This window comes from Asterias rubens, chromosome 2 (genome assembly GCF_902459465.1).
Source record: "Asterias rubens chromosome 2, eAstRub1.3, whole genome shotgun sequence".
Lineage (NCBI taxonomy): Eukaryota > Metazoa > Echinodermata > Asteroidea > Forcipulatida > Asteriidae > Asterias > Asterias rubens.
This window is the reverse complement of record NC_047063.1, coordinates 23,236,573-23,259,719: the sequence shown is the minus strand read 5'-3', so window position 1 is coordinate 23,259,719 and position 23,147 is coordinate 23,236,573. Positions and strand designations below refer to the sequence as shown.

At 39.9% G+C, this 23,147-nt stretch overlaps 2 protein-coding genes across 3 annotated transcripts; both read left to right on the top strand.

The window, feature by feature from the left end:
• Positions 1 to 401: 401 nt before the first annotated feature.
• Positions 402 to 8,410, top strand: LOC117306946 (beta-1,3-galactosyltransferase 1-like). 2 transcript variants are annotated; one of them, XM_033791534.1, is made up of 2 exons: positions 402 to 822; positions 5,901 to 8,410. In XM_033791534.1, exon 2 carries the CDS (start codon positions 5,990 to 5,992, stop codon positions 7,238 to 7,240), a length of 1,251 nt encoding a protein of 416 aa, XP_033647425.1. In that variant the 5' UTR covers positions 402 to 822; positions 5,901 to 5,989; the 3' UTR covers positions 7,241 to 8,410. The 2 variants fall into 2 exon arrangements, with proteins under 2 accessions (XP_033647425.1, XP_033647426.1); XM_033791535.1 differs by lacking the exon at positions 402 to 822 and adding an exon at positions 3,046 to 3,118.
• An 8,964-nt stretch (positions 8,411 to 17,374) lies between these two features.
• Positions 17,375 to 18,993, top strand: LOC117307265 (C-type lectin domain family 4 member C-like). Its single transcript, XM_033791973.1, has one exon. The coding sequence runs from the start codon at positions 17,384 to 17,386 to the stop codon at positions 18,080 to 18,082; it is 699 nt and encodes a 232-aa protein (XP_033647864.1). The 5' UTR covers positions 17,375 to 17,383; the 3' UTR covers positions 18,083 to 18,993.
• Positions 18,994 to 23,147: the final 4,154 nt, after the last annotated feature.

The window sequence follows — 23,147 nt, the reverse complement described above, 5'->3', positions numbered from 1 at the left end:
CAAGTGTTTTGAACAATAAACAAATTAATAATAATAAAATAATTTGTCCGAAAATGTTTACATGGTTGAGTTAAATACAGATAAAAACCACAAGTGTACAATTTCTAATACAATTTTTGGTTCCTTTTTTTTTCTTTTCTCCAATTGGTTGCTTTTTGCTGGACTGACTTCCCGGGAATTGAAGGGGTAGCACCCCCCCCCCCCCCCGGCCAACTGCCACCACTCATCAACGCAACCCCAACCCCAAAAGTAAGCCTACCCGGAAAAGCTAGGCATTTTGGCTGAAGCGAGTTTGCTATCCATAGACTTGACTAAAATGTTTTCAATGTTGAAGTTAAGTGGAGCGTGTTACGCTATTGTCGAGGCAGTAATTGTATTTATCTGTACGGTGGGCCCACATCACAACGCTGTCCATGTGGAACTGAAGGTCTTCAAACAGTCAGCTAGCACTGTCCAGAGCAGTACAGCGGTTCAGAGACTGGTGTTGCCAGAACAACTACCATCACAGTAGAGGATATCCGCCGTGCATTGGAATCTGTTGCACGCATTAAAAAACACTGGTTCGTGCTCGGGAAAAAAAGCTTGAACAAAAGCAGTCAACTTCCAAGAATAATAGTTGGTTCTGGCGTGATTGTGTTGGCAGCTGATCACGAAACATTGTGACCACGTTTTGGAAAAAGCTCAAATTATATTTTTAAAGAACTTGGAAGAAAACTTCCTTGTCATACAACAAACAGATCCCTCTGCATTAGCCAGTGTCTTCCTTGCAGTTCTTGCTCTGTGAGGATCTCAAAGATATGCATCACTGCTGACGATGAAGAGGTAAGCTTGCTCTCCTATATACACCGAACCATCATCAAGCAATATTACACCATTTTAATGTTAGGAGTGAATTATTTTCTATTTCCATTCTCAAGTTGTTGTCTATAAAAATACAACACCAAATTCCGTTTTGGTCAGCGTTTTGTCACACTCATACGACGACTAGTCGCAACTGTGGCAATACGAAAAAGAAGTGTAGATGTCGGACACCTGGTATACCGGATAACTTTCCGTATGGCGCCACCACTTTTTCACTCATTTTTACAAAAAGGGATATATCAATCAGGTAAATTAGAGGAAAAGTTTCCGTTTCCGACGACCAATCAAGCTCAAATTTTCAAACTCAAGTGAGAAACTGGTCTTTGATATTTACCAATAGTGTCCACTGGCTTTAAAGTAATGTGTTTTGGGCTGTACCGGTGCATGTAAGGCCAATTTAAAAAGAAACATGTTTAGCGTCCCCGCCCGCTTCCTTTTTACAGGCCGCCTCCTTTTTTATATATATATAATGAATAGGGTAGATGGCCTTTTTTATATATATATATATATATATTTTTAACGATCTCAGTTAAATCAATCTGAATTTCTTGTCTGAATGTCTTGGCCAAATTTTTTCATTTATGTAGTAAAAACAATGGATATTTGACATTTTAAAAAGAATGGCGGCCATCTTGAAATAAAAAATAAAAAGCCCCTCCTACTTCCTTTTTAGAGAAACCCGGACGCTAAACATGTTTCTTTTTTTACTCGGCCTAACTAGCTCTTTCTTATTCTTGCAGTTCTGTAAGTCTTTTGTGATGTAGGAATAAGCAGTTGACGTTTGGTTTGGGTTGGAACCTGATAGTGTCATACTTGTCCACCATTAAAGAGCCTTAGTCAAGTCACGTATATAATATATAAATATTTGTCACTTTCATTGATAATATTCTTGATATATCCTTGACTTGGCTGAAATAGTTGGACTTAATTTGTTTATTATTCTCTTTTTTCATCAATATGGAAATAATTAGGTTGATTGAATTCAATTGAATTGAATTGAAATTGACTATCGTTTGATTTGTATACCGTGTGAATGCACGCACCTCACCAGCAATATTCTAGAACAACCGAAAGGCTTATGCAGTCTGTTGCTTTATAATGACTCTACGTTTAAAGGCAGTGGACACTATTGGTAATTACTCAAAATAATTATTAGCATAAAACCTTTTTTAACTATGAGTAATGGGAAGAGCTTGATAGTATAAAACACGTCTGGAGCCCTAAGCGCGTATACGCAATATTGTCAGAACAACCGGCGGGGCCAGGCTAGCCTGAGCCGAATCCAAAGCCGAAGCCGTTGTTTCGAAAAGGGCCTTTTATACAGTGTGAGAAGAACAAAATGGTTGATAATTAACACGGTGATTTCGTTGTACTATTGTATTAAAACTGTTTGTTTTTTAATGGTACGACTAGACTGTTGATGGAAACAGCTTTCATACTGAGTTGTGTCTACCCAGTATAACCAAAAGTGTTTAAAAAAAAACACATAAAAAAAACTAATATTCATAAAATATCTGTCCCAATCTTTATCAATTTTGCTTATAAACTTCCTAATTTGCTTTATTAATTATTGTTTGATTTTCAATATATCACCAATGTGTGTCATCAGGAAGATTGTGAAGTGGTGAAATTGATAAGTAGGCCTATTACGTGAATTGAGGTAAACCCATTATAAACGAGCACAAAATACACTATTTTTCTAGATATTATTTATGTTAATATGTCCCTGTTGCACTTGATTTTAATTCGTCGTTGGCATTTTGTTTTGTTTGTTGCTGTATTTATTCATGTGTGTATGTTATGCAAATTCGAGTTACTTATCTATTTAAAGGGAGTGGGCACTAGCGGTAATATTGTCAAAGACTAGCCTTCACAACTTAAAGCTAAATTTGAGATGAAAATCAACTTTTGAGTTTACTATTTTTCATAAATAAGAGTCTAATAATGTTCTAATTTCAAAAAGTTGTTACAATCGTAATTTCATCATAAGTAGGCGAATTAATTTGTGCGACACGTGTATTGGCCCAGTTCACATGACTTCTTTCTCCAAATCTATGGCACTTCAGAGGGAGCTGTTTCTCACAATGTTTTGTACCACCAACCTCTCCCCATTACTTGTCACCAAGAAAGGTTTATGCTAATAATTATTTTGAGTAATTACCAATAGTGTCCACTGCCTTTAACAATTGCCGAACGATGCCCACTGGAAATTGGTTTACCATGCATGGACCATGATAACAGTCACGCGAACGTAACGGTTAGTTGTCTGTTTTGTTGTTGACTTTTTTTATTTTTTTTTATCAGAACTGTCATGACCATGAAAAATAACATTAAGGAGGTAGATGAATAGTATACACATAATGAATGTTTATGAGTGCAATGGTGCGAATATGTTTATGAGTTGAAAGATGGAATGTTCTATTCAACGAGGCGGAGCCGAGTTGAATGGAACATTCCAGCTTTCAACGAATGAACATATTCGCACCATTGCACGAATGAAAAACATTCATTATTTGTTTTATATAACATCCAAGTAGAACTTTGTCATTTTGATTGAAAGAAACAACTGTCAAAACAAACAATTTCAACTGTAGAAGCCGAATGCTAGTAATTTTACTATGCCTTCTTGCAGTAACACCTGCTGCGTTACCAAAGACACGCGCACGCAGTGATGTTTTTACTCAGCTTTTTCGTTCCATCCGAAAAGTACCATTGCACGCTGGCAGCGTGCCAGCGTGCAATGGTACTTTTCGGATGGAACGAAAAAGCACGGCGAGTGACTCAGCGTGCAATGGTACTTTTATTTGCTATCACGTGACGGACAATCCTCCAATCAAATGGCAAGGATCTGCTTGGGTGTTATATAAAATACAATGAACAGATGTGTATAATACTATGTCAATTGTGTTATTAACAATGACTGTTCCCCAATGCACAATAGCACAATATGTTAACATCGTTACTAAGATTCCGACTGCCATCATAACATTTTTGATGTGGTGGACAAACTGTTTGGTTGTAGTATACCTGTTTACATCCAAAACAAGCACTACCCATACACGTGTTCACCACCCTACCTCAAAAAGGCTACTGTGTTTACCTACGGTGGGGGAAATTTGCAAATGTCGAGGTTTCGAAGCCAACCCGAGTAAAGTTTGCTTGTGGTTTTTTCCTTCTTCACGTCAATAATGAGAAAGTTTCGCGGATACAGTGCTTGATTATAACACATCTGTGTTTGGGTTGCATGTATAAAGCAAGCTGTACGGCGATTTCCACGCCAAACAGATTATGAGGGCGTTGTCAATAGGCAGATACATAACTATAAAGCATGAACATCTGACATCACATATCGAGGTTAGTGAATTACGCCAGAGAGAGGCCTCTAGCCCGCCCATCTGCACCTTTCACACATTCATTATATAATATATAGACGGCCGAAAGTGCAGCTGCATCCAAACGTCACCTCGGACCAACCAAAACACAGATGAAAAAAGCTTGCGTCCAATGAAATAATGGTATCCAATGACATGGTTCTGAAAAGCAAGTACCATTCTTTACGTGACCAGTCTTTAAAGGCACTGTACACGTTTGGTAATTGTCATAGACCAGTGTTCTCACTTGGTGTATCACATCATAAGCAAAAATAACAAGCCTGTTAAAATTTGGGCTCAATCGGTCATCGAAGTTGCGAGGAAATGGTGAAAGAAAAAACAGCGGAAACACCCTTGTGGGACGAATTTGTGTGCTTTAATTCAGATGGGAATTAAAGACTTCTAGCTAGATGTCTTTTATTATTTTAGTGAGGAATTACCTCTTTCTCAAAAACTACGTTACTTCATCAGAGGGAGTCGTTTCCCACAATGTTTTATACTATCAACAACTCTCCAATGCTTGTTACCAAGTCAGTTTTTAAGTTAATATTTGTTTTTAGTAATTACCAAACGTGTACCTTCCCTTTAAGTGAACAGTCTATAATAGGCCTATACTATCATGTTGATTGGCGACCCTGTTTTGTTGCACGCCTCTCTTAATACTTATGCATGACGTCATAATTCTTACCCAAAACGAGGCTATGGGCGCACTTCCCCCATCACTTGCAGTGGCTGCGCCCATCGCCTCGTTTTGAGTTAGCATTGTGACGTACCTCATGCATAAATATTAAGAGAGGCGTATAGAGGGCCATCATGGAGTGTTTTGGAGGCTGACTTGGAAGGACTGGGCAAGTCTACATTAATTTGGATCGAAACAGAACGAGATGTTTGTTTGGTACAGATATTTCGTCACTAGTTAATCGTGCTGCGGACAGTAATGCGTGTTTTTGCGATTTCGGCGACCAGTTTAACAAACGTTGCGAATCAAGACTAAGCACATTACTCGGTTCTCGGTATAGGGGATGATAATGTGCACCCCAATACCACACACTCTGCTGTCTTCGTTTAGGTGTTTGGAATCTTGAAGATGCTATGTCAGATTTTTGGCCGATTTGACCCAACAATTTTGATTTAAAATTCAATAGGTATTCTGATGGGGGTCGAGAAGGTTACAAGCTTTCATTTGAGCCATAGCTCGAAAAAGTCCGCCAATTATTAGTAGCAGTGAAATAAAGTGCTCAAAATTAGTTTTTGTCGGGATCCCGACAATATATCACGTGACCAATTCTTATGTGTTTTATAAGAAACGTTTTAAATTTTTGTCATGGTTCATGACCATTAAAAGTAGAAGTTAAACTTTTTTTCGTTATAGTGGGGTGATACTCTTTTAAATACCATTCACTCAAAAAATTCTATTTTTTAATGTTTGGGGCCAAAAATCTGACATAGCATCTTTAAGAAGTCTTCCAAGGAGTTTAGGGTAGGGGTACTTCCGTACTACAAGAGGACACTTTTGTTGAAGCATGGGTTCTTAGCAATTATGGTTGGTCTTTGTTTATCGTGTATGAGCATTATTTGCCGAAACTGTTAACAAGGAAATTTGCACAAATATACAGAGGGCCTACCCATCATTATTATTATTATTCACATTTGTTTTTTTTTCCACAGATTGGGCAGTCTGATAACCGAACGTGGGCTCACTGCAAGCATTTGAATCTGTGAAATCATCTGTAAATCTTTTGCAGACACTCAGAACTATGAGGTACTTAACGAAACGCAGGGTTTTGAAAGTTGCCAGTCTGTGGTGCCTCGTGGTGATCTCTCTCACCGTCCTGTATTTCTCCGCAGACTTCATAACACCACTAAGCAGCGAAACGGTCATCACGGAATACCTCAAGATGCTTCCGCATCAGAACCTTGATAAAAGAAAACATTGGACTCTTTTGACCCGGTCCAACCCGACCGTTCACCACCACCACCCCTTTGTGACGGCATCGACACCAACAAACGCAACAAGCGCTCGGGATTCTCCCAGTGAGAGAGAAGCTCAACGGTCTGCCTCACCTAATGGAACCTTAAAAGTAACAACCAAAGCTTCTGGGCTCCCCGAGAAAGCTACTAAACCACCTCTGTTCTCTGACGAGGTGCTAAACCCACACCCGTTCAACTTCACTCTGTCCAACGAAGATGCCTGTCTCGACAATAAGACAGACAAGAGGGTATTTCTTTTGTTACTTGTCAAGTGTAGTCCAGGCGATACGTTTGACCGTTCACTGATACGTCAAACATGGGGTGGGGTGAAGGAGGTCGACGGCAGAAGAACGTTAACGATGTTCCTGGTGGGCGAGAGTGGTAATGCCACCAAAGATAGATTGGTGGCCGAAGAGAACACGAAGCGACGTGACATTGTACGAGAGAACTTCGTTGAAGCGTACGCCAATTTGACGTTCAAAACCCTGATGGGTTTCAAGTGGGCAGCCCAATTCTGTCCCGATGCGGAATACGTTGCCAGCGTTGATGCCGACATGCTTATCAGCGTGCACAACATGGTCCGTCGACTGGTCGGCAAACCGAGGAAGGGTTACGCCGAGGGAAACCTCCGCTCCAAGGTGGTGCCGGTCCGGAACCCGAATGACCAGCACAAGAAGTGGCACACGTCGCTGGACCTGTACCCGGAGCCTACGTACGCGCCGTTCTTCACCGGTGCGTGCTACGTAATGTCCGCAGACGTTGCGGCTAGGGTCTTTCGAGAGTCCGTGCACGTCCGGTTCCTACCGTGGGATGACGTCTACACAGGCCTGGTCATGAAGAGAGTTGGAGTTGTACCCAAATTCGTGCGAGGGTACGTCCAGTATGTGAACTTGAGAAGTGATGGATCGATAGATGGCGCCCTTACAAAGGGTCAGGCAGTGATCTCAGACCATCAGCACAATAAGGTGGACGACCGTCTTGTCAGAATTTGGAAGAGAAGTGCGGCTAGACTTTCTCAAATCAAGAAGGTTGTATGACCCTTCACCAACCTAAACACTGGTTTTGGCTGAATAGGTGTCAAAACGCTGGTTGTGGAAACTAGTCTCCTCTTTGCGACCGCCGATTATTTTTGTCTTTCGACAAAGACACCATTACGGGAATACCCCATTAAAGAAAGAGGCTACAAATACGTGTACTCCTTTTCGTATAGCAACTTACACCTGTTATCTCTTTGTCATTGTTTTTGATGGAGGATTTCCGTAATGCGCACATACAACCCGTAATTCATCACACAGCAGATGTCGCCATTACTGGTCGTGAAAGTCGTCAAAACGTAAAGTTCACTAAGTATATTAGCGGCCATTTTGTAGAGATTCCCTCCATGATGAGCAATCAATGAGTTATTTATTTATTACGGAAGTGAGTTGCTATAACTATATGCCAAAAAGCTGTTGAGCAGTCTAACTTATGAAATACTTCTCACTGTGAACTTCATATAATCGAAGAGCTTTCAAAGTGAAAATATTCAACCACCACTCCCGAGATCACTACACATCTTTGTCAGTTCACAAGGTAGTGAGACTACACCCCTGCCTTATTAATGGTCAACTCCTAGTCTGAGTTAGACTTGTGGAAAAGTTGTTAATATCATGATAGCATAATACTTTCTAGCACCCCGCTTTCGAAGACATGCTCTCACGAGATCACTGCTCTCGCGCGAGGTTCCTGCTGGCAGCCCTTTTCGAATCTACGGTTTCAGCTCCATATTCGGCTCAGGCTAGCTTTGGTAAACGCGGTTGTTTATTTGTTTTTGCGCGTGCTTTGCGTACGTGCTCGGGGCCTCAGACAAGAGGACGGAGCCTGAAGCCGATTTCAAAGCCGAAGCCGTGGTTTTGAGAAGGGCCATCGTTTCGTAGTCTGGGGGGGGGGGCTTCAGTCTCGCGTGAACATTGCAAGTGTCGTGAGAATCGGAACACTATATTTTTTAATAACCGGACAAACATTTAAAGGCAGTGGACACTATAGGTAACTACTCAAAATAATTATCAGCATAAAACATTACCTGGTAACGAGTAATATTCCTTCCATTCCACGAATTAAAGCCACGCAATAATTGTATTATATCATTGACATATAGATATTGTCATTTGATGTATTTTAAAAGTATAACATTATGAAAAATCACACAAATTACTGACAACCAAAAATCATATAGCGCCGCGTAGCGACAACAATGCACAAATCGGATCACAACCTTTTGCACAGGTGCTCCTTTGTTTTAGCAGCGGCGCTGTACTGCTCAAAAACATTGGGAACAAGGATGATTCTAACTGTTGAATGGGAAATGCTATTCCCCATGGGCGAATAGGTCTTTTTGATCGCCGGTGCGGATGGGAGTAATAGTGAATGTCACGTGAAGTAAGTTCCACCAATCAAATGACAAGGATCTGTGTGTCAGTTATTACAATATAAAACATTGTGAGAAACGGCTCCTTCTGAAGTGACGTAGTTTTCGAGAAAGAAGTATAATTTTCCACGAATGTGATTTCGAGACCTCAAGTTTAGAGTTTGAGGTCTCGAAATCAAGCATCTGATAGCACACAACTTCGTGTGACAAGGGTGATTTTTCTTTCGTAGCTATCTCGCAACTCCAACGACCAATCGAGCTCAAATTTTCACAGGTTTGTTATTGTATGTATATGTTGAGATACACCAAGTGAAAAGACTGGTCTTTGACAATTACCAAAGGTGTCAAGTGACTTTAACGAGTTGTCAATACGTCTAAATCCGAATGTGTTTGAAGTCCCTCTTACCTCAATACATATCCCCATCGACTGACACAGAAGCATTGTCTTCAAACTCTTCTCTAGAGTCGTGATGTCATCGCCATCTTGAAGAAGACCAAAGTCCATGGTATCCCTCTCGATATTCAGTCGATTATTGGTTTTCTGTGAATAATGAGTCGAAGGTATTAGGGTCATAGATCGGTCGGTCACTTTATCAATGTGTTGATTTGTAGGTCAGAATTGAGTTAGCAACGAGATGTAATGAAGTAGGATTTGTAACTTTGCATTTGGATGTACAGCTAAATGAGATTTGCGGTAACACAATGTGAACATCTCTTTTGAGCTGAGTAGTGTTGGTTCTGAATAAAGAACCGGTGGTTGGAGGCGAAAAATAATGTTGGTTCAGACGCATTTTATAGAGTCTAGTGTTTGTGCATGGGGTACATTGCGTGAACTATAATACAGACGTAAGAGAACCAGTGTAGTTGGATCATCCACACATAACAATCTTACATGGAAGCTGAAAGGGTCAGCAAAACTAAAAAGGTACACACTGAAAAGAAAAATAATAAGTGTTTGCTGAAAAATACACACAAAATGAGTGTGGTTAAGTCATTTGAACTGGTGCGACCACTCTGAACAAACGCATGCAGGGGGAACGCTCATCACTGCTTGTGTTTGAAGAAATAAATTGCTAATGTGAATTTATTGTGTGACATGTTTGGCATTTTAAAAGGTAAGCACTTTAAGTGTCATGGCTCAATTTTAATTATGTCCAAGTTAGTTGAAGTAGACTTGTTGACGCTAAGTCATTCTAGCACTGAAGCATGTCTTAACCAACAACCAGCTATCAATACATGATGGCATTACAAGCGCGTTTAGTAAATGTTCGATATTTATTTTATGTTGACATTTTGTTGTCCATTGTTAGGGTCGCATTAGACAAATTTTGCCCATGGTAAAATTGAGATAGCTAATTTGATAGTGCTCAAGGGAGTTGAAAATTGGAATAATTTAACTGTACAACTACAATCCGCAAATGATCGTGTGACACGTTGCCTTTGAAATTTTGGTTATAGAAATAGTTTTTACCCTCTTTTAAATTTTGTGACTATCAGTATTTTTGTATCTTGTTTCATGCTGATTTCACCATCCCTGTTTGTCTTCTTCACCCAATTACTCTTTTTGATATTGTATTTAAAATAATATATATTTATTTTAACGTAATTTAATTGTAGACCAAATAACTTGTCTTTTACTTTTTATTCGGTTACGTACTTCTTAAAATAAACAAAAATTGAAATGAATTGAGTTGAGTTGTGAATTAATATGGTTGAAAATATGTTTTTAAAATAAAATAGAATGTCTGACTCACACAATATTCCTATGAAACTGGGTGGGTTTCCTTAACCTTTGTGAACTCACGCTGTTCGCCGTAATAAGGTAAAGTCAAAAATATGAGGTTTAACAAAAATGAAGGAAATGCAACGAAAAAACACCCTTATCGCACCATGGTCACACGAAGTTGTGTCCTTTCAGATGCTTGATTTCGAGACCTCAAATTCTGAATCTGAGGTCTCGAAAATCAAATTCGTGGAAAATTACGTCTTTCTCTTTAACTATGGCACTTCAGAGGGAGCTGTTTCTCACAATGTTTTTTAATATCAACCTCTCCCCATTACTCGTCACCAAGAGAGGTATTATGGTCATAATTATTTTGAGTAATTGCCAATAGTGTCAACTACAGTAAAGAGAGAAAAATCAGTCCAAAAACCAACCTCGGTAAACCTTCTGGGCCCAGTCTTTGTACGCGGAGGAGGAAGTCGTAAATCCTGGCCCTCTACCGTCAATAGGAAGTCAATCTGAACGGCAGATCCTCCCTTGTTGGGACATAATGGAGAGTGGTGCAGCTCTGGAAGCCGACTACTTACGTTGAACTTTATACAGACAATTAAAATTGAACTGAATTTTATGATCGAGTGATGGTTTTTGTTTTTGCTGGGGTAGGTGTAGCTCTATCGTGCCGAAAACATAAACTCGTACATTGCTTTGGTCCTAATGGGCCTTATTCATAAGAATATCTTTTTCCAAGAAAAATTGTACTGGACACAAAAGACCAATGTTTGTGTGTCCCAATGTGTAATGCATGTATAACAAATCTGTGATTTTGTTTTGCTCAATTGGCCATCAAAGTTGCAGGAGAATAATGAATGGAAAAAAAACCTTGCTTGTTGCACATATTTTAATTTGTGTGCTTTCAGATGCCTCTAAAAACTTCAAGTCTGCTCTTTATAATAATTGGGTGAGAAATTACCTCTTTCTCAAAAACTACATTACTGCAGAGGGAGCCGATTCTCACAATGTATTATACTATCAGCAGGAGGGATCTGAATTGCTCGATACCAAGTAAGTTACCACCATTGATATCCCGATAGTGGAGTTTGTGTGCAGTACCATACAGATACAGAAGTTTGTTTGCTAACAAATCATTTGAGTTACTACGGTTGGTCAACTTAGGGTCGTATATCTCGGTGGTATAATTATGTGTGGTTAGTCAAACCCTAATGTTTCAAAACATCGACTGGTATTTGACCCTTGTATTTGACAATAATTATCGAAAGTGTCCGGTTGGAAAAGGCTAACTAGAGCTCCATCCAGTGTAATCGTGTTACCTTTGTAGTTTTCTTAGATCGGGGCAGAGTATGATGAAGCGGTAAAGGACAGTTATGCCCTCTCACGCCCTCTGGAGGCTGATCACCTTCAGTGTAGCCGCAATCATCTATCACTGGTAACAACGTCGCGTTCATGTTACATACAGGCCTACTTTCCTGCTGACGATGGACACCACCGAGGCGTAGATCTAACGTCTCGGTGGTCACATGATGACCACTGGCCACATTGGATGTAATGCATTGCAGGTCATTTGGCTTCTGGATAGAGCTAGGCAAACCCTGTAGAGAAAAAATAAGAAAAAAGAAAAATACATCAAACTCGGTCTTGAGGCTATCAAGTTTGCGCTTTTGCTGCTTGACTCGGGAGCAATCCAGTAGTCTTTATCTTGATATGATGATTAATCGGCTCCTTACTAGGAACAACACTCAATGAGGTCAGGGCCCAATTTCATAGAGCTGCTAAGCACAAAAATTTGCTTAGCATGAAGTCTTTTGCCTTGATAACAACAGGGTTACCAACCAAATGTTTGCGTGATTTTCAGGATAAGCAAACAACAGCTGAGTACCTAACAAGCAATATGCAACAAATTTGGTTGGTAATCCTTTTTTTATCAAGGAAGAAATTTCATGCTAAGCAAATTGTTGTGCTAAGCAGCTCTATGAAATGGGGCCCAGGTCAGGAGGCGAGGAACTCCTAATCAGTTTTTTGAGTACATATTATGAGTGTACGCCGAAACTTAGTGGGGCTAGTGATGCTGGTAGTAGGGGAGTGAATTCCAGTCTTTAGCCGTATTGGGAAAGTAAGATTTATGAAAGGCGTTGGTTCTAGAGGAAGGGATTCTAAGGGTGAGTGGGTTGTGATTTCTAGTGGGGAAGACTCTTAGAGTTTATTTCCTGATGTCCAGTCAGTCGAGCCGTAGTGTTCTTCGGTTGTGTTTTCACCACGAATCGGGCCCTTACCACGGTAAGTGAACTTGATTACTTTTACAAAGTGGGGCTTACTTTAGCTTCGAATGGAAAATAAGTTCTCTCTCACTAAGTAACATAGATGTTTTCTCCTCACTACTTATGTTTACTTTTGTCGTCTACATGTACCCTGGTACTTTATTGCTTCGGTTTTTTTTGTCGTCAGCATTTTGTAATGTCATCGAGCGTCTCCTCTGCTTGTCCTTGTTCCGTGATTCACTGTTTGTTTGTTTGTTTGTTTGTTTGTTTGTCTGTCTATAAAAAAAACTAGGCTTACTCTAACAGCCTCATGTTCTCGCTCCTCTGTTGTTATTTATTTGTTTAATATTTGCTTTAACAATTATATTTATTTTGAATACTTTTATGCGCTTTTGATATTGTAACCTTTGTATGACCTTGCTGAAATCTCACACTGAATTTTTTTCCAAAAAGAGTATGGAATAAACGTCTTCGAATTGAATGTCTTACCCGCGTGACCTTTTTTGGACCAGAGGTAGTAACCACACGCCCCGCCGCACCTCCATGAAGTAGCGATTGATCCGTACCATCTTCACTTGTCCCTAACGGCGGCTCTGTCATGTCAACCAAACGATCACGGGCAGAACGAGGAGCGGCAGTCTTTGTCACCAACATTTTTCGATTGAACTTCCCAAAATTTAGCAGACGATTTCCATTTTCTCGAATTCATTTGATTGATCTGCAATAAGGCTGCTTTGTCGTTTGTTCCTTGTTGGTTTGATCAACACTTACAATGTGGGACAGCACTGTACGTTAATTCTCCATTTTTTAGTGTGTTGCAAAATGCAAAGGAATACAATTACGAAAACAGTAGTCAGTGTGTTGGCTGAGAACGATGTTCGTTGCGCGTCCGGACGCCTTGTTCATCATCTACGCGTACAACGCAGAGTGTCGGCACACACGCAGTGAGAATCCATGGTGTGATCATGGAGGAAATTTGTTATTTTCCTCCATGGTGTGATGTACTTATTTTATCCCTGGATCCCACCAGGGGCCTTTCTTAAACCATGGAGGGAAAACAAACTTCTTCATACTCAAACCTCGGCTTGGGCCTCACGCGCGTCATACGCTATGCATTTTGGAGCAGTATGTATTTTTAGCCAAAGCCGAAGTTTAAGAACCTTGTTAACGTGCAATGACGTCATGCTCTAATTTTCACTCCAAAAAAGTAATTATTAAACCAAACCCTTTGATAGTTTCCCTTCCTCTTTAACTTTTCTCCGGGGCGTTTGTTGCCGACGTAACATGTTCCAATGGGGCCAATACCTAAGCGCTGCAGCTTCACGGTTTAAATTGAAAAATTATAGCAAATTTCCATTATAACTAAAAGCAGGTAAATCTGCATATAGCCTAAGCGTTAAAGGCAGTGGACATCATTGGTAATTACTCAAAATAAACTAGCATAAAACCTTACTTGGTAACGAGTGAGGAGAGGTTGCTGGTATAAAACATTGTGAGAAAACGGCTCTCTCTAGAGTAACGCAGTTTTCGAGAAAGAAGTAATTTACCACAAATTTGATTTAGATACCTCAAAATAAGATTTTGAGGTACTGAAATCAAGCATCTGAAAGCACACTACTTCTTTCATTTTTATTTCGCAACTTCGACGACCAATTGAGCTCAAATAGACCCTCTCCTCATCAAAACTGTTTTAATATAAGTGTATGTTTTTATTTGTTATTGTTTAGTTTATTGTCTTTAAGTGTCGACCTCCCTGTTTGTCTTTTGTATTTTGCTTTAAAGGCAGTGGACACTATTGGTAATTGTCAAAGGCCAGTCGTCTCACTTGGTGTATCTTAACATATGCATAAAATAACAAACCTGTGAAAATTATAGCTCAAGTGTTCGTCGAAGTTGCGAGATATGAATGTAAAAAAAAAAAACCTTTGTCACACGAAGTTATGTGCTTTCAGATGCGAGACTTCAAGTTCTAAATCTGAGGTCTCGAAATCAAATTCGTGGAAAGTTAATACTTTCTCGAAAACTACGTTACTTCAGAGGGAGCCGTTTCTCACAATGTTGTATACTACCAACAGCTCCCCATTACTTGTCACCAAGTAGGATTTTATGCGAATAATTATTTTGAGTAATTACCAATAGTGTCCACTGCCTTTAAAGTCACCTGGAAGTGGTTTTGTTTTTAAATAAAGCTTTTGTCACTAAAATATGTGTTTTTATGAGAGGAATGTGAATAAAAAGTTAACTAAGGTGTAAAAATACTAGTTTTGATTGTATTTACAAATTTACGAGTAGGCCCCGACCCGAGAGGGCGCTGTTCGTGACGTAATTCAAGTCGCGATATTTGAAGAGAAAATTTGTAGTCAGGCCCCCGTACATTACGTCTGGGAACATGGCACATCAAAACAAATTTAATCACGATTTTACACACATTCGTACATTGAAACTTGAACATGTTGAACGCCTAGTGGTTTTTACAAAAGCTATTGCTGCTATTTTTATTTAACTATGCGACTTTTTAGTGACCAAATGGGTTGTAAGATGTGGGTCTGCCTACGTATTATTATAGAAATACGGCCACGGAGCAGACTGCACGCACGCACTATGGCTGCTGTATAATGTGCGGACGGTCACATAGGACCTGCACGCACGGTGAATCGCATGCGGTACCAACAAAAAATCGTATCACTTGGCAAAAGCTAAAAACATACCCTCAAAGTTCAAACTTACCCGAATTTTTTCACGTTTAGCAAATGCTCCTCTGGGTTCGTCACGTCTTTCAGATACCTTCTTCGACTTCCCACTAGCTGGACAAATTGTTGGGACGGCGTCGTGTTTAAGAATGGCTCTTCTCGTCATGTCAAATGAGTGGTGTATCCCGGATTCGAAGCACGACGGCTCGAAGTGTTCGCTGCATAGCGCTGAAAAAGACGTCGGACCGGACCACTTTGCTCTAGTTAATCTGACTTTCGCAGCCCACAACCGCCTATACTTGGGATCTGCAGGAAACAGATGAAGACTGACCCCATCTTTAGTTGTTTTGCTGCATCCAGCAGCAATACACCTGGTCGGCATTGCCGGAAAAATGCCAGAAAAAAATACCTTTTTCGCAGCGTACAAACTCACGTCTTAGAATTACATGTACTTTTGCACGCGTGTTTATCTACGCATCGAGGGGGGTCTATGTTTGGTCGAGGCGAAGTCTTCCTTTTCCTACGTCACAAAAGGGGTAGGCGGAGTCAACCCCCAAGCTCTTAATTAATTTTTGTAACATATAAATCGTGACAAACAATTACTCAAAAAATTGTTTTATTGTTAATAAACATATACTCTTATGTTTAAAAGAAGAAAAAAATCCTATTTCCAGGTGCCTTTAAGTGGTTTGCCTATTTTACTGTTTGATATTTTCTTCTTTTGTATATTCCGATTATTTCATTTTGTAAGTAATGGTTATAAAAAAAAAGCAATAATCTCGATTAAGAAAGTGAAGAGTCCAATCCCTCTGCTGGAACGGAACATCCATCTTTCCAAAATATGAAATGTATTATTACCGATGCACTTAATGTTAAATATTTGAAAGCAACGCTGCGTCCTTTGCCAACGTTTCATTTGACTAGTTCCAAAAGTGTATACCACTAAAATATTCAGTCCATAAAGGAAGGGCAGGGGATCTGAGTCAGCCCCGCCCCCACCCCCTCCCTCCGTTATGACACTAGATTCGCTTACCCATTGTTTGGTGATGGTAGACGATATGTCGATACCAAAAACATATGAAATGTATTATTACCGATGCACTTAATGTTAAATATTTGAAAGCAACGCTGCGTCCTTTGCCAACGTTTCATTTGACTAATTCCAAAAGTGTATACCACTAAAATATTCAGTACATAAAGGAAGGGCAGGGGATCTGAGTCAGCCCCGCCCCACCCCCTCCCTCCGTTATGACACTAGATTCGCTTACCCATTGTTTGGTGATGGTAGACGATATGTCGATACCAAAAACACAACGGATAGTAGACCGGTAGTCGTAAGTAGCTTGTTTTGTGTGTCCCAAAACCATTCCCACTTATTTTACAATATGTTATACTCTTTTTGATTTGAAAATACGTAGAACAGAATCAACCTACCAATCATCGGGAAAACATGTAGCCTAATCCCTTTTTTTTAACAATACAAATAAAAGTTTAAACTAAAAGCTAAATTTGAGATGGAAATCAATTGAGTTTAATATTTTTCATAAACAAGAGTCTAATAATGTTCTAATTTCAAAAAAGTTGTTACAAATCGTAATTTCTTAAGTAGGCGAATTAATTTGTGCGACACGTGTAATGGCCCAATTCACATGACGTTATCAATGAGGTAATCCTTGGTTATGCCCCCCAAAAAATCGAACTTTGTGTTTTCCTTTTGTCTGTCAGCAGACTGCTACCGTGGAAACCGATGCCATTATCCTCGCAATGTTTTGACTGAGAACCTGAATTATTTAGTATGCCGTCATGGAATAGAGAACGTGAGCCACCAAAGTGGGTGGTAGCATTGTTTGTCATTCAATAAAACATTATGGCTTGTTTAATGGTTGTACGGTAAAAAATTAATAGTTTCAAGAGCTGAATGTGAAAAGCCTAACAAGTGGGCACTATATAAGAACATTGCGTGTATTTGTTTGTTTTCTTTTGAGAGTAAAGATCGTCAGCATTATTCTATTCCGAGCTTTATTCTATTCCGAGCTAACACGTTGATATACTACGACAAGATGTTGTCATTTCTGATTCTTGAGAACATGTTTCTTCTGTTCTTCTTTGTTGGGTCACTCCAAGCTGTGTGCCCTCCCGGCTGGTTGGCTTGGCAGGACTCCTGCTACATTTTTATGCCACATTCCATGTATTGGAATCAAGCTGAGGAAACATGTGGACGACTCGGAGCAAACCTGGTCGTCCCAAACTCAAAAATAGAACATGATTTTGTTTGGCAGAAATTTAGCATACATTTGGGAATGTTAGACATCGAGGCTAAGCGTATGAAACTGTGGATCGGATGCGAGATGACTAGTGGGAACCTCACATGCATTGGAGTGGACGGCGATCCTGCTTACGAGAATTGGGAGACGGGTCAACCTGATTCGCAAGACGGATGCGTTCGGATATCCGACAAGACTGATAATGATGGTAAATGGAGAATCACACAATGCGGCGTCAGCAGATATGCTGCCTGTGAAATGGCAGTTCCCTGCGGCCGGGCTGCTATGAAATTCAGCCTCGTACCACAAAGCTGTCTGTTCAACCATCTGATCAAGAGCTACCCGGTCAAGGAGTCCATTGGGTGTGGTCTGGCGTGCTGGGCAGAGCCTCTTTGCCGCTCCTTCAATCTCTGGAGACAAGCTGGTGACTCCAAGATGTGTCAGCTCAACAATGCGACCCTTCTTGATGCTGATGACGTCACTGATATCAAGAATGAAGATAACTGCTTCTTCTATGAGTGACAATCATACCTCAACGGCGGAAACAAACTTACACCGTTAAGATGACAATTCTTACGTAATAACTGATGTAGTGTTTATCACTTTTCGAATTTGCCATTATGGATTCAGCTCTAAGTGCAGTAAAAACATTATTATCAAAATGTTGAATTTTGAACTTTGTCTTTAAAATTTGAATCTAGTAAGAGTTGGCGGAACGAGTTCTCCAAATCGCACCGAATTAACTTTTTAAATGGACTGAATACGTAGATTACGTCGGCTCTTTATTTAGATGTCTAATGAAAACCAATGAAATTCTTGCTAGCGTCATGAATCCGAGGTAATGAAACTTGGTTCACTGAGTTCTGTCGAGGGGAGGTTGGACCAATCACCCACCGTGCCCCAGTTCGATTTCTGGGTGTGTATTTATTACTCCTACATGAAATGTTCAGTTTTATCTTAACTTTGATGATCAGTTGAACAAAATTCAGACTTTGTTTAAAGTTTGGTCCGGGTCCAGGAGTGACCTGACTCCAATTTTCACAATGTGTATAGTTTTTAACGGGAATGTGATTTCGCTCCCAACGACCATGGTTTAGAAAGCTGGTGTTAAACGGGCTATAGTGACGAGACCCCCAACCGTAAGTCGCCCCCTGCAAAGTCTCCCCTACCGGCTCGCCCCGGGTTGTTACCGAGCCGGTTAGGGTGGATTTTGTTTGAGGCGAGCATTCGCGAGACCAACGCCCTTGAGCCGTCTGCAACAGTCTTTATGGAAGTTGTGAATTGTTGTAAAAAAAAAAAAAAAAACGGTCGATTACGTCACATTTGAAATAGATGGTACATTTTTGTACTCCGAATTGACTGGTGCAAAAATTCGTCATGGGAAGATCTGTTTTGTTTGTGAAAAATCACGTGAGCCTCTTTTCGTGACGTCAGTGCACCTCGGGTCAGCCCCAAGTGACCCTATCTACAAGCGGGGCTCTTGGGGCTGGCCCGAGGTGTACAGTGACGTCACCACGGGAAGGCTCACGTGATGATGTGTCTGGGGGTTTTTCCAGGTTCGAGGACGAACGTGGGGTAATTGTGTGCCCACGTTCGTCCTGGAAAAAAATAAAATGCGCCACATCGGGGTCGACCCATGGAAGCTAATCGAATGTACCCAAATGTTCACCGTACGGTGGTGGCAATCTTTTTCCGTTAAACACAAAAATTTCCACTGTCGTTGTGCTTTTCATTAGGAATTGTTGTTATTCTTAAATCGAAAAAATAAATAAATAGAGATTACTTTAAACAAATATCTGAATAATATTAAGGATGGTAATTATGTGAACAAAACATTGCGTACGGGGAGGGAAGACCAGAATCTCCCTGGGGACTCTCCTTCCACGTCGGCTGCAGGCGGCCATGAGGTTACATGCCATTGTAATAAAACGTTCTGTTTCATCTTTCTAAAGACACTGGACACCATTGGTAATTGTCAAAGACTTTTTTTCTCACTTGGTGCATCTCAACATATTTATATAAAACAACTTACCTGTGAAAAATTGAGCTCGATTGGTCATCGGAGTGGCGATTTTATGGACGAAAACAAAACACCCTTGTCACACGAAGTAATTGTGTGCGTTCATGCATAATTTCAAGACCTCAAATTCTAAACTTGAGGTCTTGAAATCAAATTCGTGGAAAATTACTTCTTTCTCAAGAACTACGTCGTCACTTCAGAGGGAGCCGTTTCTCACAATTTTTTTGTACTATCAATCTGTCCCCATTACTCGTTACCAATTGAGGTTTTTTCTGATAATTATTTTGAGTAATTACCAATAGTGTCCACTGATTATTGTTAGACAGTCAAAATTATATAAGTGTGCGGAGACCGTTAAGGGACAAGTTCCATTTATTCGTTTCTTTCGAATATAAATCCAAGGGTGTCGAGGAATCAAACAACATTTTTAGGAAACGGTGTTTTTAGAAAACGATGGGTTCAGAGGGTATAGAAATATAAACAGGTATGTTTTACCTTATTTTGTTTACATTTCCCTATGAGATAGATACGACAATAATTTCTGGCTGCAGTTGTTACGTGCCTAGTTCTATAATCATTCTTGATAGACAAATGCCTCCCCATTATAAAGCTTTCTGTTTTGGAATGTTTTAGGTCACTGCCTTTCAAAAGGTTGGCCAGCCCAGTCATTGTCTGCATGTTCAGGCGTACGTTTTAAGAATTGTGTACTACCAAAGATATAGAGCGCCGTGCAAAACTCTGGCTGAAATGTGAAATTCCACTGGACGCCATTTCGGCCAGTAACACTTTTGATACAACAATAGATCAGTGCAAGGACCAATTTCATGGCTCTGCTTACGGTAAGCAGAGCCATGAAATTGGGCCCAGTTCAGTGCAGACAATGACCATTCCTATCAATGGGAAACAAAACATTCACTTGCTGAAATGGCGCCCATGCGTATTTCACGTTAAACAATAGATAAAGCTGCAGTTCCCCATCTTGCTCTATAATCTGTGGTACTACCACTGTGGTGGAAGGAAGTTGATTCAAAATGGGCGCTCTACCAAACGATATTTCTTTTATTCAGTCTTCAGTCTTCAGCATGGGTTGCTCCTTCTTTATACAGCCTTGAAGGCTAAACTAGAAGGCTGGTGACTGACTGATGACCAATCAGCCGATGCAGCAAGAACTCAAGGTGCTAATCGAAAACAAAAACTACATCGATGTGCCAAATTATGGGCTGGTACATATACCTTTACCTAGAGACTTCTAGCTTGATGGCGGACGGGGGACCATGAAACTCCGGGGACATAATGTGAGACTCCTGCCACACCGTCAGCTCCGCCGTCCACAGCGACAATTCTTCCCTCTCTACCGAGTGGAACGAATCCATAGATTGGCCGTTGTTTAAACTGGACGGAACCGACTGTCATTCATGAGCTGATGGCTCTGTGCTGACTGTTGTTAAAGATGTTGGGCCTAACGTCTACACCTCTCGTATAGCCAGGCACCGCAAGGCGCAAGATGGACAACTGCGACCATCTCTATACGGCATAATCGCCATTTTGGTAAGTAAGTTGTGTTGGCAATACTGCTCGTTGTCTGCACTAATCTAAGAGTGCCCCCCCCCCCCCCCACCGATAAAACAAATTAGTTGGTGAATAATACTGTCCTTAGACAGTTTAACGTAGGCCTATTCGTCAACCCCTCGCTAAACCAACAACGTGTCGGAATTCGTTTACCCGTAAACGCCTTGATCGACAACTATAAAAACCGATACACGATAGGTCTCAATACTATTTAGCCGCACTATTAGACAGTCTTTCGCGCAAGTGTCTGATAAGAGTAGAAGTGTTTTAAAACACAAATAGCGCCACCTATAGTTTTAGCTATTATTAGTTTGAATCAATTAAGTTACAGTTCATACTTCCTGCGAATGCTTCGTGGGATGCGAATTTCATTGAAAGGGAAATGGAGCGCTTACCGATTGTGCGTCACCAAAACTCGCCTCGCATTCCCATTCGGCGAACCGGGTTTTAATCAAATGTATTAATTTTCACTTAAAAGCCATCATAATACAAGAAATTTGAGAACAGATAAATGAACTAAAAAGTTTGTTTTGGTAATATCAATTTAAAATAAATGTATGTGGCTTGGAAAGGACATTAGGCTTATATTAGACCAATGTTAGAATGTGTCACTGGGGCATGGGAGCTATAAACTCAAATAAAACCATCAGGAGGATCGTGTGTTCTTTTTAAGTTTTTTTTTAAATTATTTTATTTGCATTTATTATTAACCTTAAATAAATAATAATAATAATTATTAATCAATAAATACGCAGTAAGTTACGACTTAGTAAAAAGTATACGAATTGGTACTTCACAAATAATCATGCACTAATAATGCATAGGCAAAATGGAAGCCACAGTAAAGCAACATTGCATCGTACTTCACATAAAGACAAAACTGGTTCAAAATCACTTCATATTTTTTACATTTATGTTATGAATAAAACAAACTAAATTTATTTCAGCCTATTTGCGCCATGTGACATGACAACAATGAAGAGAAAACAATGTTTAATCGCAGAGTCTCTTTTTCTGGCCCAATACCTTTCGGGGATCTTTATGAACAAACAAAAATCTTCGGGATCAGTCAGCTTGTTTTACCCTTATTGACAAGAAGAAATAAACGCATGTAAATAATGATAGGCATCCCCTTGCATTAATTTACAGTAAACCAATAGATAAAACCCCTTGTTGTGTTGTTAGACTTGTATTACAAAAAATCAAATAAAACATTTAACAGAATAGCAGAATTAGTCTGATAGATTTAACAGTGGAAGTGGTAGCACTTAAAACTATTTAAAAAAAATATAAAATGCAATTGGTTAGTCTATTATGTGTTACCACTTCCTTTATTGTATTACAATCTTAAAATAAAATAATAAACAATTCCAATAGGGGCAGAATGTTTACTACAACAGTAAACAACATACATTCTCTCCTGAAGACGAGCTGAGTATACTGCTCGAAATGTCGAGGCCAACAACCCCTTCTCGAAGCCAACGACAATCCCCAAATACAGAGATTAACCACAAGTTAACTAATAACATTAGTAACATCCCTTACTTGTTTAAAGTTGCTAATAACCCTGAAATTAGTGTCTAGTTTTAGATGAATGTTAACACCATCATCCATCGCAACTACCACTGCACGCTAATAATATTTCGAGACGATTGGTGGCAGCAAACACAGCGGACACCTATTCCCTTGATGACGTAGAAGCAAGTCAAAGGAATGATCCGAGAGTGTTTGAAGCAGATAACTCAGCACTGAAAATAAGCCAATAATAACAAAGAAATGCACCGATAGTCTCACCCTCACAAAATCATTCATTGAAAAATGATAATAACTTAGAAAAGATGAAGAGTAAAAAAAGTAGGCGAGAGCATTGTTTTGTACATTGCACGTCATGACACAATAACCATTAATGTGTTTTTCTATACAAGGCGATATGTTTATACAGAGCGCAGCCCTCACAGTACTAGACATTCGTACAGGCATGCCTTTAACCAAAACCAT